General features: G+C 35.0%; 1 protein-coding gene across 1 annotated transcript in view; it reads right to left on the bottom strand.

Moving 5' to 3' along the window:
* Window positions 1-200: 200 nt before the first annotated feature.
* LOC149482272 (LIM domain only protein 3-like) overlaps window positions 201-19,499 on the bottom strand; it is a 30,588-nt gene continuing 11,289 nt past the window's right edge. Inside the window, exons 2-7 of the mRNA XM_089704418.1 lie at window positions 9,246-9,332; window positions 3,402-3,639; window positions 2,971-3,096; window positions 2,730-2,871; window positions 1,120-1,299; window positions 201-938 (exon numbers count right to left, since the gene is read on the bottom strand). Coding sequence (XP_089560544.1) covers window positions 1,150-1,299; window positions 2,730-2,871; window positions 2,971-3,096; window positions 3,402-3,639; window positions 9,246-9,291 — 702 coding nt within the window. The 5' untranslated portion in view covers window positions 9,292-9,332 and the 3' untranslated portion in view covers window positions 201-938; window positions 1,120-1,149. The remainder of the gene's footprint in view (window positions 939-1,119; window positions 1,300-2,729; window positions 2,872-2,970; window positions 3,097-3,401; window positions 3,640-9,245; window positions 9,333-19,499) is intronic.

Genomic DNA, 19,499 nt, shown 5'->3' with positions numbered 1-19,499 from the left:
TCTATGCAGTACTTTTCGAGATTAGCTCGGTCAAACATACAGACAAACAGACAAACAGACAAACAGACAAACAGACAAAAATTCTAAAAACTATATTTTTGGCTTCTATATCGATTATAGATCATGGATTATGTATTCTTTTAAAAAAATATTCAATGTACAGTTTTGACTTTCCTACGATTTTATTATATGTATAGATAAAAGTAAATTATATCCACAATAAAAGTTCATACCTTGTATGATAACAACATTAGGTACACTAGTGTACATAAATTTCATAACAATGAGATCGATTTCATCAATTAATTACATTTTGTGGACCTGACTCGTTGTATGAAAGTTCACTATTATGAAGATAAGGTATCTTAACTTAAACCATAAAAATATATGCATCTAATTATTTCTGTATTATAGATAAATACTCAGAGTGGATAAGAGGCTAAGCGCGAGACGTATTATGTTACAATCCATACAAGCAAGAGTTCGCGTCCTACCCACGCGAAGCTATCTTAACATGTAGACTCAAATCGTATACATAATGGAAATATCGTGTTCTGACAACGTTATCGCGACTCATCCCGGACATTTTCTAAAGTGGCCGGATCCATGGCCCGACTCTAGCCTAATGTACCTACTCCTGCGGTGCTTTTAAAGCATGTTCGTCGAAATACTATGATGTAATTTTGCACTTAGCCGGTTTTACAAATATCTCATACATCTAAAGTTTATCATTTGTCTTTAATACGAAATGCAGTTATTGAAGGAACGAAGTTGAATAATTGAAAATAAACGTGATGTATGGGTTTAATTACATGTTGGGGTTGTTACTATTTTAATGTAATAAAATTGCAACAAATTTCTTCAATTGGCTGATGATGTAATTGTATTGCGGAATTCGTACAGCAGTGCGCCGTCCCAATCTCTCAGTGCGGTTTCACCTGTTGAAAAAAGATACGCATTTGAAAATTAACACCACCTGAGCGATTTATTTATTAAAAGTACCTACTAGTTACAAAAATGAGACACCTAGCTATATCAATAACTATTTTAGATAAATATTTAGCATTAATTTAATATCTATCCCAATTGTTATCAGTAAGTGCAGGTGCAACAACCAACCGAGGCAAGATGTCGGCGCGGCATCGTCGGTCATCGCGCCGCGTCGCACACGTCGGGGTCGGGCGGGCTGCCGTAGCCGCTGGACGCGTCGTCCGCGCCCGCGCACCCGCCGTTGTCCTTCTCGACTATCGCCACATTGCCTGCGCACGCGGCGCCGCCTACATAACCACCGCTCGGTGACTGAAAAAGAGATTACGTTATTTTCTCCTGAAAATTTTTGCCCTTTTATTGCATTTAATGCAAATAATTTACATTTAATCTTATCTGCTTCATATTTAAAGCAATCCAAACAAAAATGTTATAAATAACAATTTTAATTTTACATCGACTTCTTAAACTTAAAGAACAATTCCTTTAGAATTAGTCATTTTATTATCCCTTAAGGAATTGCGGAATTTATTAAACAGACACGCTATTTGCTGGTAAAGGCATAATAGGCAACTCCTTTGTCGATGCTTGCCACATCGAGCGGACCACTACCTTCACTAAGCATTATTACAAATCGATTCCTTTTATAGATCCTCCCGGTGTATCTTGCTAGTAAAGCTCTACATCGATACAATGTTCCGTCAAATATTGTATTCGAAACTTTTGCAGTTTCCTACAAACAGTGTATCTCAAAGAATAAGTATTAGTAACGATAAAATACTTATGAAAACAGAATACTACTCTATTACATCCAAGTTCTAAGTATGGTGAGCGCAATCAAAAAGTCGATTAGAAATGTCGTGCGGCTGAATGGGTCCCCCTCCACTCACGCGGCTCATAAAATGAAATAGATTCCCCCACATTCGCATTCCGACAAGCGTTCGTACGAGAAAGATTAATGATCACAAAAGAAACATAATAAAGTGGAGATAGAATCTCCCACTAACAGTGTCCTTGCGGGAGGGGAGTTATTTACTTCACGGGCCTATTTTTTCACGTGCCCTTTATTCAGTATGAGACGTTTTATGCGTCAAAACATATAACTTCTTCGATTACATTTAGCTCGTCCAAATAAACAACATGGTGTAATCTGTAATGCTCGTAAATTGCAAACCGCGTAATAACTGAATGCGTATTAAATCGATAAATATGCATATAATAACGTTAATAATTGTCGAATGTTCCGTTCCAGAGATAATAACGTTGGTTATCGACTATTAAATTCACAATATTAATCTTACACCAATAGGCTCCGGCTGTTTCGAGTCTCACAAACAATATTGTTCCACGTAAGCGCTAAAGCACTAATAATTGCTCGGACCCCAGCGGGTGGTCGATTCGTGAGAATTGACAGCATGGTATTGTCTGTGTATCATTTATATATTTATTTGTCTACTCCAAGTTGCTACAGGCCATAAAAGTAATACAGGTGCAATTATTTTTTCCTTGAAAATATACATCATAATTGTTTATTTTAAAACGTAGCCGTGTAAAGTAGCAGAGGTAGAGAGTATTAAAAACTATCACATAATAAATAATATAAGTTAGTAGGCACCTGTCGCAATTCCTTACATAATCTATGAATTTAATCTTATTATAAGCGAACCACCGATAGCGATGATGTTCGCCTCTAGTCTCTTAATTTATGGAAGAGGATAAATAATGTTTGTTTGTGTAATCACCTGGAGTCCGCTGACTTGTCGCCGGATGTGAGCTAAGCCGCTAGGATTAGCGGCCATGCTGGCAAAAACTAGCCTCTCTTCATAATCATATTCGCAAAGTATTTTGTTGTCACATAGATAAAATCTGTCGCCAACGCAGAACCTGTAAAAATATTCAACGTTAGTCCACGCGAAATTTTTAAAATTGTCAATTCATAATAAATTGCAGTTATAAATTTTAGTAAGATATATGGCCAATTACCTGTGATTGCATTGTTGACAAGCGAAACACTCTAAATGGTAAACAAAACTCTTCGCTCGCATAACCATTTCAAAGGCGGGAATTACTTTATTGCACGCCACACAATTGCCAGTAGCACCGAATAACCTGAATCAAATATAATTATTTTAGTATTAAGAAACTTTAGCGAGTATGCGGGTTGTGGGCGAATCTTGATGGCAGGAGAAGATAAGATGAACATTTAGAGATTGGGGACAATTTTATGAAAGTTTACAGGTTTTTTATATCAGAGAATTGGACTTCATTATGTTAAATTTATTCAAAATCATTAAGCATCTTTTACAGTTATTAATTTAAATTTTATATATTTTTTAATGTATTTAAAAAAAGTATCAGAATGATTTTTATAATTAGGGACAAGAGTAATAATTAATAATAGTTTAAAAATTTACCTAAGATAATCTCTTTTGCAGAGCATGAGATCGGCTTTATAGTACAATTTGGAGCCAACTTCGCCGAGGCGACAGTCGCAGCAGCCGCATTTGAGACAGTCTTCGTGCCAGAACCGTTCCATCGCCTTCAGGAGGAACCTCTCGGTGATGACTTTGCCGCACTGCGCGCACAATCTCGCCCCGCCAGTGCTCCCCGTGACGCTGCTGTTGAGTCCATATTTGTTTTCTTCTTGCTGACCTATTAAAAAATGCCAATCAGTTGTTTTCAAACTAAAATTTTACTTGCGATTCATGTGCCCTACCGAGTTTCAGAACTTATATTTTAAGGAAAAAAATGGATACTCTATTTTGTAATAAATAAACATAGTCGTGGGCGTATGAACATTTTAATTACTGTAGCAATGAGGAAATAAATTAACTTTAGGTCATAATTCTTATCTAATTGCAACATCATAGCTAAGATTCGCAAAGCAGTAACTCATTAATTTAGATGTCTAAGAGGTCGAGGAGGTATCTAATGCATTCTGTTTCGCTACCAACTGGGATATAATAATTGTTCATAATACGCGGCTCATTATTGCATTTATGTGAGCACAAACGTTTTATGCTACGTAATTGCGTCAATTAATTCGAGCAGACGCGCACGGCGTGACGTTGTTAGTAGTTGTTGACGTCATTTAGATGCATATTTTTCTCATGCAAGAAAAAGTTGTAAGACTGAAATACGCTTAACTATATAGTCTGAACAGAAAGCGGCCTCAAATTTACCTTGAATGGCAACTATTATTAGTCAGAGCTATAATTACTTCAGCAACTTCACTACACCAATGATTGTAATACCTACCTATATCTGCAAATTAATATGATATCATTAACATTTAGTAATGGAAACGACAATGTAAATGAACATTTCAATGCTAATCAAAGCCATTAAAGTGTTTAAATGGCATCTGTTGGTATAAAATATAACACGACGTATATTATTACACGGAGATTATTAAAATCAATATAATTTGATTGCAAATAGCGACTGAACTTTCTTTTCCATTAGCGTGTATCTTGCGTATGTTTATTGAAATTACGAAGGAATACGTGCCGCCGCGCCGTGCTAGTAGTGCTGAATACAAATAATGTACAAAATAAATACGCCGTTAGTAAACAATCATTTCCAATTTATCGACGCACCGTCCTCATAATAATGGTGTGCACGTCAAACCAATCAAGGATCCAATTGAAAGGGTAACTAAGTGGACATAACTCATCGCAATCGATCACTTGCGCATCGTCCACCGCCGATACATCGCGTTTATTTGAGCCGACGTCGTGACAATAAAGTTAATTGGAGTATATTAATGACGGATCTTTAATAATAAAATAATAAAGATGACTTAGAGCCTTAGGGTGTCGCAACTCGCAATTAGTAAGCCGCGGGGAGCGAACGAACGACCGCCCACACGCTAGCACTGGCTTATTTTGTAGCCGTTTTAATTTATATCTCTTTAATTAGCAAACGTAAACAAAGAATATCTTACAAAAAATTACGTTGTACACCATATATCTTTCTCTTTAAATTAATTATGTATGAAATCATGTTTTTAGCTTATTCGCAGTGAGATTATGCGCACGTACTTGGAAGAAAAGTAATTATTATTAAATAGTTTATGTAGCTAATAAATGAGTCGTATTAACATTTCGTTCTCGGAAATGTGTTAATACCGCGAGATTGCTTGGATTTAAACGGGTAATTTTTTCACGACAGTGTTGGAATCCGTATCGAAGGAATGCTGGGGTTGGCTCCGTTTGATGCACTTGTTGGCGTGTTATGTCCATTTCGGGCCACGCATGTTGTTAATTCTGTAATTATGGATCGGCACGTTATTCTAACGACTACATCAGTAATGGTGCTGCGCAAACTCGTTCATGCTTAGGAGTTGTGATACTTACATATCGATAGTATTATTATGTTATACTAGATTTCCGCCCGCGGCTTCGCCCGCGTTTTCAAAGGAAAACCCGCTGCATAGTTCCCGTTCCCGTGGGATTTCCGGGATAAAACTTATCCTATGTGTTAATCCAAGTTACCCTCTATATGTGTGATAAATTTCATTGTAATCAGTTCAGTAGTTTTTACGTGAAAGAGTAACAAACATCCATACATCCATACATCCATACTTACAAACTTTCGCCTTTATAATAGTATAGAGTTAGTGGTATTCATACCAATTATGTTTATCACATTAAAGATGTTTCTGAATGTTTTCGTTATACTCGTGCTACTTTTTATTCATCTTGTTTACTGTAGGAATGCGAAACTATTTAATAAAAAAAAGTAGCTTATATAATGCATTGGAAAAAATGATTGTTATAACGTGATACATATATATCACTTATATGAGTATCAATTACTGAAAGAAGTTATATAGGTACCATATTTCAAAATACAAAAAAGTAAGTTGTATTAAGTTTCCGTTTCGTCACCATTAATTATATAATAAAAACATCTAAAGCTCTTTCAATGGGAAAGACGTAATAAAATAAATTACAATAGCTATGCACCTGTGAATATTAGCAACAGTGATGTATCGAAATGGCAATACATGCGTGTCTCCACAGTGGGTAACATTCCTTGGATTCAATTAAATGCCAGGTTATTGTAATGAACCCGCATCACGACCACTCCACAATCATTCCGTGCAATTTACAATCGTTTATTGCGTTTCGCAATTAACTTCGCCTTCCCATACTGGCACGTATGTGATGAATAGTCAATGTACGTTTATAACGGAGATATTTTCTACGCATGTATGGTATGAAATGTGTTTAAACCACAAAAGGCATCTATGGGAAATATTTACACTATGATAATGCATATCGGACAATGCGCGCTGCAAGAACACAAACATGCATTTCTTGAAACTAATTAGTTTTTTTCATCGTTCGTAATTCTATTATGTTACAAAGTTACACTCTTACAGTACTTATCCATTGTTATTAATTGTGTGCGCTTACACATTTTTTATCCTGCGTTACATTTATTATTTACTTAATGATTATTTTTTAATTGACTATTTCTTTTGTTCTAGGAATATTTACGTTCATTATTCTATTTCAATTATTTATAGCTAAATTAGTTATGTCTGTTAACGTTTTAAGAATCTTATTTAATTACTTGCAATTACTACGAGCAGTGGTGGCTCAGTGGTGAGACCTCGGACTTCGAATCGATAAGTCCGGGGTTAGAGACCGGGCGAGCGCGCAGGAAATAAATTGATTTTTCAATTTATCTGCGCATGTTGTAACATCACCACTGCTCGAACGGTGAAGAAAAACATCGTGAGGAAACCGACATGTCGAAGAATTAAAAAAAAAAGTTCGACGACATGTGTCATCCGCCAACACGCACTTGGCCAGCGTGGTGGATTATGGCCTGTACCCTCATAGGAGGCCCGTGTCCCAGCAGTGGGAACGTATATGGGCTGATGATGATGATGATGAAATTACTTGAGTATTAACTACAATTTTCCAAATATAATATCAGCAGATACAAATAAATAAATAAGTAAATATACGCAAAGTCCTTGACAAGCATAATTTATACTATTAGTTAACCCAACACAATTAAGAGCTGTCACATACAATTATCTAAAACAAACTAATATAATAACGGCATTACAATAATTATGCGGTCAGAGTTTAATATCAAATGCGTTCATGGTATATTTAGTTTCACTTGTCGGTCACTCATTAAACAATGGAGTTGATTGCGTTGTTGCGATATCCATTATGCGGGCTGTAATTAGATTTAACCAAATGCGGGTTTTGCCTTTATAATGAGTTGAACGTAAAAACATAACACGATGCTCGTTCTGAATAATATTAAGTACACTTTCTACAAAGAAGGAACGGATACTTCTGTGAATGAGTTTCCATCAAAGATAAGTTAACTCTTAGCGAAATAAATTTAAATAGGTAAATTTATAGATTAAACCCTTTATAAAGTTTTTAAAAGATCCCTTAGATACATGCTGATTTATTGACATAAATATGTTGATTGTGACAAAGAAAAATCACAGTCAATAATAATAATTTTTTTACCAAATAATAAACTTAATTCTGTTTTCTCTTGTATATTCCAATCTACCCCGATTCCCCGTTGGTAATATTTTTTGTCATTAAAAAGTACGAGACTGTCATCAGAGAAGTTTTTTTTAATTAAAATTATGAAATTGATATTGCCTTTACGCCAAGCTCGCTTCCCGGTTCAACCTTGTGAAAGTTTAAATTAATTTTTGAATTAAGCCTAATAGCAATGGTAAATGATTTCTAAGGAAAGAGTATTATGTTTGAGCAATTAAATTTTTAATTTTCTAACGACGCAAAACTCTGGGAATTGCTTTTGATTACATTTGTAAATGATGAAGGTTGTATTCGAATATTTCAGTGATTTGAAACAAAAAAGCTTACAGTAACTTCAGTTAATTTTGACAAAACAGTTACTTTAACCGATTTTATTTCAGCATTGGAACGCATACGTTATTGAAGGTGAGCTCAATCAAACGTTGAGTAAGTCAAAACAATCAACGTCATATATTATTTTCCGAGAGAAAAAGCTCCGAGCGCAACTTAAGCCTGACATAAGTGGGCAATAAACTTCAGCCAATTTGGAGATTCGCATCTGGAGGCTCTTATTAAAGCCCGAAAGTTAGTCCTTTTCATCCATCACTCGTAATACGTATGTGAGTTATTGTATGAAAAATTGAAGAATAAATTGAGTCGCTGCAGCAGCGGCGAGACATAAATCCCAACTGAGCCCTCAATATTGTTTTAAAGGGGAAGTGGCCATAAATTTTATCAGGGCAGGCCAGAGCCGCGGGCGCCACGTTTGCGCTCCGCATCATGCCCGCTCTGCTTATTCTCGTACCGATGTCTCCGTAATTTTCCGCTATTGCTTCTGCATCCGGCGCTCATGTGAACTCGATGCATTATTATTGCGAACAAATTGGACTCTTTCTCTTGGGCATATAATATTTCCATCCCCAAAACTTCATCTTCCGTTACCTAAAAACATTTTATATTATCTTGATGTATAAAATTGGCTATATTATTCAGAAGTTGATATCCAGAAAATATAATGCTTCGCTAAGATATTCGATTTTCCATCTCGACGAATAGCTTAATAGCTGTAGTAACGCAAAACACGATTTTGATTACGATAAGGCCGTAATAAAGTGCGGCGGATTTGAATCGCGGAGCTTTTTAATACGTAAATCATATTTTAAAATGCATAGGAATTGGGAAGTTAATTCCGTATTTATTAGAGTTATTCCATAAGACATATTTTAAGGAACAAGAAAAGTTATGATAAATTAGCTGAGGGTACGTCGTGGACCACAATAAAATTTCGCTTATTTTTATCAATACGATCTGGGTGTCGGACATTTCGCATAAATGTGATATTGCAATATCGTTCGTCCCCTTTTTAATATCGCGACGGACGTTCCTGGGCGGTTTATGGCACAACCCTTCCCGTTTTATTCACGACCTGTTTGTCCTAATATTATAAAAAAATTACGTCAGCGAAATTGGAAAAGTTGTTTCTTGTTATTTGAATTTCGCAATTGTCATTCACATAAAATGTAAAACAGAATGCAAGATTGCTTGGTTTATAATTTTATTATTATTTATTTATGTGCAAATTAAAACGTTTGGTTTAGACGAAAGTAAGTTCAATTATTATTATACGATACTTCATACTATCGATGTAGATAGTCGTTGGAACGAATTCGAAAATGATAAAAAATATGTTTTATTTCTTTTCGTTTGTGGTACATTTAATTTACTTACTTGTGGAATTATCAGGTTTATGCATGGCAGGCGGATCACGAATCATGATGGAACCGTCACTCGGACATTACACAGGCGAATTTTATTCTGAAACAATAGATTATTTCTTTAGAAATAATGAATCTTAATAATCAAAACTACTTTTAACAACATAACATATAATATAATTGACAAAGTCATGTGATCGTAATTCTTAAAAGAGAATTTGAGCCCTATACAAGTACAACAGCAACGAGCGACGGACACGGCGAGCACGCGTCTCGCAGTGAAACCTCATTAGAATAAACGATATCCTCTCCTTACGTCCACTCCATGCGAGACCTTATTACTCCGACAAAATGCCGTCAAACGGCAACAGCGGTCGCAGAAAATCATTCAAAATTGAATTCTCTGTACTAACATCAAGGTTTCTTTTAAATAAAACAGTCACGAATAAGCCGATATGCAGATTCATTGTTCTGTATATCAAGGATACAAGGTCCATTTTCAAATGATATGTAAATAACAAGCAAGAGCTAGAAGTAACTCCCTTAAAGGTTGAAACGTCCATGCAAGCTGTAAATTGAAACTCGAAGGAGGCACTAATAACTCTTGTGAGTTGATAGTTCAGCTGCTATCTAGTGAGGTTATCTATCCCACTTATTGTTCCTTGTATTTTATGATGACGGATACGTGCTTTTAATAATGCTGCTTATATTAAAACAATGAATAATAAATACCATGTCGAGATTACTGTTATATATGAATCATGGAAGTAAAATTATCACGTAACAGCATTTCAAAGGGGATATGTCAAATATAATGAAGTTTATTGCCAAATCGAAAATCCCATCAGCACCTGTTACAAAGGCAGCTATCAAATTACTCGCGACATATCCGCGGCGAAGCGAGCGCGCCTCAATCCATAAATATGGTATTCGTTATGCATTTCTCATATTCATGAATCCGTTTTATTGGCCTCAATAAAATATGAACATCTCAGAATGGATATGAGAGAGCGAGCAAATCTAATATGGATTGCTGTGCGCCGGATTCTGTCCGATTGGTGGGCGAAGATATAACCAGCTGCGCCGTGTGCCAGAGTGCCAAGTAAATTTTATTATTTTATGATTACTTAACACTTTTATTATTAATTATATTGTAGCAATATAATAGAATAATAAAAAAATATTTTATTGATAAATTGTAGAAACGTCCTGAGTTTTCACGTAGATATACATTTCATCAAGTAGAAAAAGATATAATTCCTGTGCGAGTGACAAGTTCTTTTCAAGACACAATCCCCTTTAATCCATAATACGAATTTAAAGGCAACTGTCACACTAAACCAGGGGTTAAAAAAGGACAGCTTTTCGTCGACGTGTCAAAAATTCAACAGAGCGCCAGGATAAGTGGAATGGATGGCAGCGTCCCAAGCCCGAATAAAATATTCTATGTCAAATCGTACATCACCGGCTCTCGACTTGTTCTCACCGAGAGTGCTTCGCGGAAGTCTCTTATTTATTCGCTTTTATGTCAGATACAACACGGTTCTTTTGTGCCCTTTCGATTTATCAACATCCATTAAGGCATTTTATGATAATACTATTTAGTTTAAATACATGAGGCCATAGAGTTCACCAGAATGCCGTGATCTTTAAATATCAATGTAGTTTATAGAAGTTGGAACTTATGCAAAATATATCGCAACGTGTGCTTAATAATCCTACCTAATTAATTAAATTAACCGGAATGTATACAAAAAAACACATGCAATTTGGGGAGTGCGGTAGAAGCCCATTTAGTCATTACGGAGGGGCCTGTGGCGACTATCTACATCTAGGTACATTCAGCAACCGCGTTATCAACGTGATCAATTAAGCAACATTACGTTAAAATTCACCCCAGCCATCAATTACGTGGTCGCTCATCGCGTGGCATATAATGGACATTACCGTTGCAGAAAATCATATTTAAATTTTAAATATTTAATTACCAGTAACGTGTTTATTTACATGAAATCGAATACTTTCGCCTGATAATGAAAAACTAATTTGTTAGGCGCTCCCTTCTGACTTTCCACTGATCGAATTCATTATTCAACGGTAGCGAGCAATTAAACCTCCACTAATCAATCTCAAACTTCAGCGAGAGCTGAACTCTAATCAAGAAAACTCCCATTCCGTGAAAGCTTTTCCAACAAAATTTAACGTAATTAAAAATGTAAATTAAATTCCTAGACGCTTCCACAAGCATCACGTCGGCTCGCGTCGCGTTGAGCGCTCCGGGCTTTTGATTGCAGCTAAAAGGTTTGGGATTAGTGCGCGAAAGAGCTTTCAGTGCATTTGTAGAGCTTTTAAGTGGGAAGCTTTCGCTTAAGATACTTACATACAATGTAAATTTTATGTACCACTTCGTAAATGTGTGGCATTGATTTGAAATAGCTTGTGTTATAATGTCGAATGTGTTGTTCTTACAAACATTTGCAAGCCTAGTTTTGTTATTAATAATGTAAATGTTAATAGAAATGAATTCTATAAAAGCGAAAGATATTTGAGTATAAAATTACGAAAAGGGTTGCAGATGGGGAGGTTGTATGGGTCAAACCAAGCAAGGAAGTTCGGTGTCCGGAAATAAACCGTCCGTAAAATTATCAATTTCAGGAGTTTCAGCGCTTGGTTTAGACAGTTTTGAATAGTTTAGCTTCATGTAACTCATGATATTTAAATGGATATTAACATACTTTAGCACGAAATTATGTTTAAGTGTCGTATTAACAATTATTATTAGTGCTTAAAGCACTGCTTGTTACTTATTTTATACTGCAAGGGGTGTGCTGGTTAATTTTAAAATGGTATATCCGAACTCAAATGAACGTTTAAATCGTGCTCTTTATAAAACAAAACAATCGCGTGTCAGCAAAATACGCAATGCCATCTGGGTGGGCGCCAAAACAATCACTGTTATTCAGTACTTAGTTGTACACTATGCACAATACGGTATAATAACACTTTGATATTTCTTTTTTATTTCCTTTTATTATATTGTAAGCGCTTTGTACTCCAATTTTAGATGTTGGCTCTTAATTTACACTCAAACAATATTTAGTGCTTGGGTCGAATTGTCCTAGCTATTACTTGTTTCTGAACACTTAATGAAACGTTTAAAACACCCTAGTAAAAAAAAGTAGTTTAACTATATTTACGCGCGATTTATAGATTTGAGAAAACATCTACCTACTTAAAAAACAATTACGTTAAGTAACTTAACACTATATCGTTGATATAATATTTTCCGATAGAGCTTTGATAAAGGTTCATATTATATAAGGAAAGGTGATCTCTATAAAAAAGATCAAAACATCGAGCTATATATTTAGTTTCCATATCACGCTCATCTTATAATGAACGATCGTTGCTCCCGAGTGTTGAATCTTGACCCTCCTTGGACTGCACACGAACACATTTAAACCCTCGCGCTTTTTGAACTGAGATCATCGCGACGCTCATCCGTGAAATTGATTCTCGACGAAAGAAAAGACGAAAAGATAAATAAAAAGGAAATAGGAAAACACAAGCCAAGATTTGGCGTGAAATTGTTTTTCAGCGCCCGCCCACCGCCGACGCGTCTATGGCTCCCGCCTCGAGAATTTCCCAATTACACAGTGTAAATGTATTTACTTCATTATGTAGGTTATGCGTTTATCTATTACGTAAAATGAGTTTCGCTAATGTGATGGATCTCTGTATTGTATACAAACAAAATCATTTTATAGAAATTTATTGTGTATTTAATTAATTTTCGATATAACCGATATTATTAAATAGAACAACAGCGTCAATAATAATATTGCCATAAAATATGTTATATTGATGTGTTTGTAAAGGGACTAGCATGCGGCTCCACCGATTTTGTCGGATCTTAAAACACTGTGACATCTCATCCACTACGTGATCCATTTGCCGAAGTAAGAAGCAATCTCATTCAATACCCGGCCTCCCTCCCCTCGCCTCGTACCCAATGCTATTAGGGTTACTAACAATGCGATACTTTGTGTGCGACGTATCACGAAACGCTATAAAACTTCACATTTCTCGTTAACAAGTTTTATAAACATGTTATTATGCCGCGGAATAGCTTATAAGCTTACCGGTATTCAATGTTTATTATTTTTGAACCTCAGTGTTATAAGATCTTTATACAGTTGAGATATGAATATAAAAAGCTAGAGAGAAAACTTTTATAAATCGTAATTTATATTCCTTAATATTAAAAACAATAATACAAAACATGACGCTATGCAAACGTATGTACGTTTTTAGGGTTCCGTACCTCAAAAGGAAAAAACGGAACCCTTATAGGATCACTTTGTTGTCCGTCTGTCCGTCCGTCCGTCCGTCCGTCTGTCAAGACCCTTTTTCTCAGGAACGCGTGGAGGTATGAAGCTGAAATTTATATCAATTACTCAGGTCTACTGTCCCTTGAAGCTGTGAAAAAATCAAACTTCTAAGCCAACGCAATCAAAAGATACAGCCGTTTATGCCGCAAATTTTCGACACTTGCAAGGGAATCAAAACCTACAGGGTGCTTCCCGTGAACTCAGAATCTTGAAATTTGGTACCTACGAAGCAACGTCTTATAGCATAGATAAAGGAAAAATTACGAAAACCATAAAAAACCTTGCAGGTTTGTACGGAACCCTCGGTGCGCGAGTCCGACTCGCACTTGGCCGGTTTTTATTTTTTACATTATTATTTTACTTGAAATGCCATCATCAATAATTAACAAGAACTAAAAATTAATTAAAGATAGACGTTTACTTAGTGATTGTTCAATAACGCTGCAAATATGAAAACGGAAAGTACAATGAAAGTCAGCTTTTGACAACCCTAGTTGCTATTCTGTTACGGTCGGTAGTATCGCTTTCCTCGATTGTATTACATTCAGCTGCCCTTTTCATCTACATATCGTTTTGTAACCGTCAAGACAATCACCGGCATGTGATACGGTGCTAGTACCTAGGTATCATTTTATATTGACTTAAGTGCTTATATTTATTCCAATATAAAAGTCATCACACTAGTCAAGACTACATTTATGAAGTTTTAATTAAAAAATAATTTATTAACAATCGTTTCTAGCCTGCAAATCTAATTTAAATTTAATTAAGACCAACGAATACCTATATACAAATGAAGTTATAGTAATTAACAAAAGTAATGCCAAAGGTAAATTGGATTAACGCGAATAATTAAGACTGAACATTTGTTTTTAAACATTGCTTTGAACTGTTTTAATGATGACTAAAGAAACTTTATTTAAAACTAAATAACATATAACTTTTATAGTCTACATATTGCCATATAACTGATAAACAATGTGTTATTTAAATATATAAACGTATTTCCTATATAATATAACGTGATACAACGACGACAAATTCGATCGAATGGAGTGCAAAAATACTCGTTGTCAAGTCGCGAAACTATGAATATGATTATCCATACCATTCCAAAGGCTATCATCCAATAACGCTAGCAGGTACCAACGGTTTCAAATCTTTTTCGTCCGTACCGAAATTGAATATTTATCCGGGTAGTATCTCTATCCGGGAACAATTTTTATGTAGGGGGAACACAATCTCGAGATATTTGGGAGGACCACTCCACGACGATATTGGCAAATACCTTGCCTACATTACCTTTATTGCCTCGCGAGGTCGCGTGCCCGGATTGATCTTATCTACAATCGTTCGCGTATTATTCAATGTTCTCGTATAATCCAACGCAAGACAATCATTATTCAATCTTTTTATTATCCTCTATGAAGACACTGGAACATATTTCCTATTTTTACGGCTTGATTTACATAGGTACTAGATTCGACATCAAATTCTTATAAACAAAACTTTTACTTTGCTTTTTTACTTTGCTTTAAATACATAAGCATAACATTTAGATTTAAGATTATTTAGATAGATATATTTTGTGTTAATATTATATCCATGCTGTATTAAAAATGGAAAACTAAACTATAAAGTATTATTTTTATATTAATGTAATAAAAAAACCTATTTATTTTAATATTTTCCCAATTATACGATACATAATTTATGTAGGTTACCGACTCAAGAGTCTGCCATAAGGTTGAAACTACAACGATATCGCAATGCTTTTCTCAACAATTTGAGTGCAATTTACGGATAATTGAACTCTACAATAAGCACAATTTATCGCATAGACCTGTCACTATGAATAGGTATGATTGTACCGCTGTGTTATTAATTACGCAGGTGTGATTGGTATTGTATTAATACAATATTTATTATCTAGCCTCATATTTATTCATTAACAAATTTGCCATTATTATTGTAAGAACATAGTATGTAACATTTAATTAAATAAATGGAAATCTGCATGAAATTGCCTAATATATATTATATATATAAAAGATTTAAGAAACATTCTGTAAATCGCATAAAATTATATTTTATATTCGCACGGCTTTTCACGCAGCCGAAGAAGGTTATTGAACAAATAGCTTCATCAACGTGCAGTCCCGAAAATGAATATTTATGCGCCGAGATAAAAATTCGATTATTTCGTTGCGGATACCAAATAAAGGTAGCGTGTAAACAAGCCAATCATTTAAAATAATGACTACAACGGCGGTGAAGCCCTATTAATAACTTGCATGCAATGAATCACAAATTATACATAACACGGAAGTAGGCCATATGCTTTTTAAATTAAAATTTGAAAATCTGTGGTCAATCTTTATAATTACTTGTTTTGCTACCGAAGTTGATTCCACGAACCACCAAAAAGCTGCGCATAACATTAGTTTCTGCAATTAAATTCAAATGGGCTCTAAAGCAATTTAATAATGGTGCAGCCACAGCGTTGATTGCAGTGCTATTCTTAATACATTGATATGGTATGGACCACAATAAGTCAAGTAGGGTTACATAAATGAGCATGCGTGACCATTACCAGTTAAGTATTTTAATGAGATTTAATAGTGTGGGCTTAAAGCTAACATTCCCTTGCTGTAGTGTAACATTGTCGGCACTTAAAGCCTTAATTGGTTTCCTGTATGTTTAATCCGATTAATGCTGAACATTTATAGAATAAAAAGTCCGGTTTCTATAACGTTAATTCTGATTGATGTGAAACGTGTCGCGTTGTCTTTGCCCATAAGTGTTTTGCTCATTATGATAAATATTATTATATACGTTTATGGTTCCTTATTAGCTAGCACTAATGGAATAGCCAATAGGGTTTTAATTCATGATGTGTTTGGCAACGAAATCGGTAGGTATGTAAATATTACATAAATTCCACTTGCGTAGTAGCGAAAAAATTTTAATGGCTTGGTTCGATGAGGTGAATAGGCTATTAGTTGTTATTTATAGACAGTAATTTGTTGTTTTCTGTGTGGTCAATGCGGAGGGCGCATAAATTCCGCGCGCTAGTGGTCGGCTGACACCTGTGATTGCATTTACAATGCTAATTCATGGCACAATATCACGTCATCAGCCGACGACACACTCGCCGTTTTCACAATCCCGGCCCGTGTGAAATAAACAGTAGCCATATTGTACACGTGACAAAATAAGCTTAAGTAGGAACGATTTTCTTAAATATCAAAATAAAAATAATTGCAAAGTATCTATATGCACCGTTAATTGATGTGATAAGCTGCTAATCGAGTTATCGGACAGTTAATTAAAAATTTACTTCCTTGGTTGCTGAACGAAAAACGAGCGTCGAATCAGAATCACTTAACGACTTAGTGCTACAAAGGGCCGGTTGTCGTTCAATTAAAAAGCTTTGTTAAATGTCGACTTCACACAGAAATGGAATCGACGCTGACTCAATGTCGTATACGTAGAATAAGGAATTACTCGCGTGCGGAAAGTTTTTAATTAAATATTCATCCGTTTTGTAATTAAGACGTGATTCAATTGGACTCAATGGAGGTTCGTGACTAACTTTCGAAAGAAATTCAAGGCGACTTACGCCCTCTGTAATTTATGTACAAATTCGTTTATACAACGGGATATAAATTTTGTGATTACTATTAAAATTATATACCTACTACTTACTAAAAAACGATTTTATTAATGACTTTTTAATTTATGAAAATACGGTCTATCAATTTTGTCAAGCTTATAATAGCCAATACTTAGTGATAATCACGGAAGTCGTTATCCGCATTTATGAATAAGCTGGCAATTAATATGATTCAAATATATTATTTATGGCGGTATATTCCAAGATCTGTGAATGTTTTGAAACATAACTCATGAGTTAATTAAAGTATATGATGTTAAATAACTTATTTCAAAGATAAAGTAGCGTTCATAAAGTGTGAATGTCTCCGCTTTGTATAAGCTCCTTATATTCATGTCGACTGCAATACGAAGTGGTTTCATGAGTTCACTTTCATCGCTATTGTAGCGCCTCTCGGATTCCGCGTTATGTTAATCCCATAACAAAGCATACCCTCAGTCGCTACCCAAGTGTCAATTATTGTAGAATAACATTTTTTTTATGTATGTACATCAAACAACACCACGTATCCATTGCATAAAATATGAACGTAGATGCTGGTCATAAGTTATGGTGAGAAGATTACTTAATTAATGAAATTATGAATATGCGAATGCCATTTAAACTTCGGTGTTATAGTTTTTCATAAATCAATATATTACCTATAATTTTACCTATAATTTTTAAATAGTAAGTTAACACATAGGTACACATTATGTTAATTATAATTATAGTAGTACTAGGCACTAGCTTTCCACCCGCGGCATCGCCCGCGCAGTCAAAGAAAAACCCGCATAGTTCCCGTAGGGTCTATGTCCCGGGGTAAAAAGTAGCCTATGTCCTTTCTCGGGTATCAAAATATATACCAAATTTCATGCAAATTGGTTCAAGTAACAGACAGACAGAGTTACTTTCGCATTTATAATATTAAGTATGGATTTGTCACTGAAAATATGTCATGGCCCAGACTAGAAAACCAAATTTGAGACTCTAGCAAACAGACCAATAATAAAATAAACATTGTACATTCAGGTATACCAAAACAATGTATTTTATAATGGAAAAGATAAGAAATAAAGAGATTCAAATATGATTAATAGTCATAGCGCTGATATGCGTTTAATAGAAGTTCGCCAAGGCATGTTCAATATACGTCTTGGTTATCTGTAAGTAATCCCAGTACGGTCTCGCTGTAATCTCCTAGACATTTAATTTCAGCGTTTTAAATGAATCGCTGAGCTCATATCCCGTCCGAAATCCTTGCCACGATTGGCTCGTTTCGCAGTTCGTATAAATTCTGAAGGAAAGTCATCTGCAGAATTCCAATAGCAGAATGCTGATGTCCAAATTTGTGATATATCGATACGAGGGCCGTATCTTGCGCGCCGCTGTTTATGAGATATTTCATAACGTACATAATTCCTGAGTCAAACATCATTTATTCGGAATCGTATAGAAACGTTTAACTGCGACACATGGTAACATAAACGAATTTTCCAATTGCATTGAAAACTATCTAAAAAATCTTTTCATTTCATATGACCAAGTCGAAATAAACTAATAATGATAGGTAGGTATGTGAAGCAATCTTCGAAGGACGAAGAAGTCTAAGCAGAAAATATTAAAACGTTTGAATAAAAATAGTAGATGTGATGTAATATAACGGTAAAAACTTGTCAAGAACACACTTTTCACAAGTCCCAATACTTTTGTTCATTCAATAACAATATATTTTAACACACTGATTGTCACCATTTAACATGAACCAAATGCAGAGTCCATTAAATGCTTCAAAGGCTCGAAGAATATAATTTGTATCCAATTCACACGGTTAAGAAAAGCAATTATCGTGTAAATGCTAATGACTCGTACAAAATTTTGAGATGTCGCTAATGAATTTTAAACGCCGGTCGTAGTAGTTGACTCTTGACGGTTTCATCAGAATTGCTAGAAGCAATTTACCAATAACAGCATCATATACTATCAGTTCTTAAAATAACCTTGCACTACCTATTTTTATTAAATGAGCTTTTTACTAAGATCTTGTGAGTTACAGTGCATTCAATCAAAATATATTTCTTACCTTTGTTGGCTTGAATATTACAATGGCATTTCTAACTTTAAAATAAAAATAAAAGAGTTAAAACAAATTCATATTATGTCGAAATAATTAGACACATGCTTGGAGTTTAGGCGCGCACCGAAAGCTCACTTGCTCCAT

This window comes from Colias philodice, chromosome 15 (genome assembly GCF_061535455.1).
Source record: "Colias philodice isolate Cphi_HAF_F1 chromosome 15, ilColPhil1 Martin Lab GWU primary, whole genome shotgun sequence".
NCBI classification, from domain to species: Eukaryota; Metazoa; Arthropoda; class Insecta; order Lepidoptera; family Pieridae; genus Colias; species Colias philodice.
The sequence above is the reverse complement of the archived record's forward strand: the minus strand, read 5'-3'. Positions and strand labels throughout refer to the sequence as shown.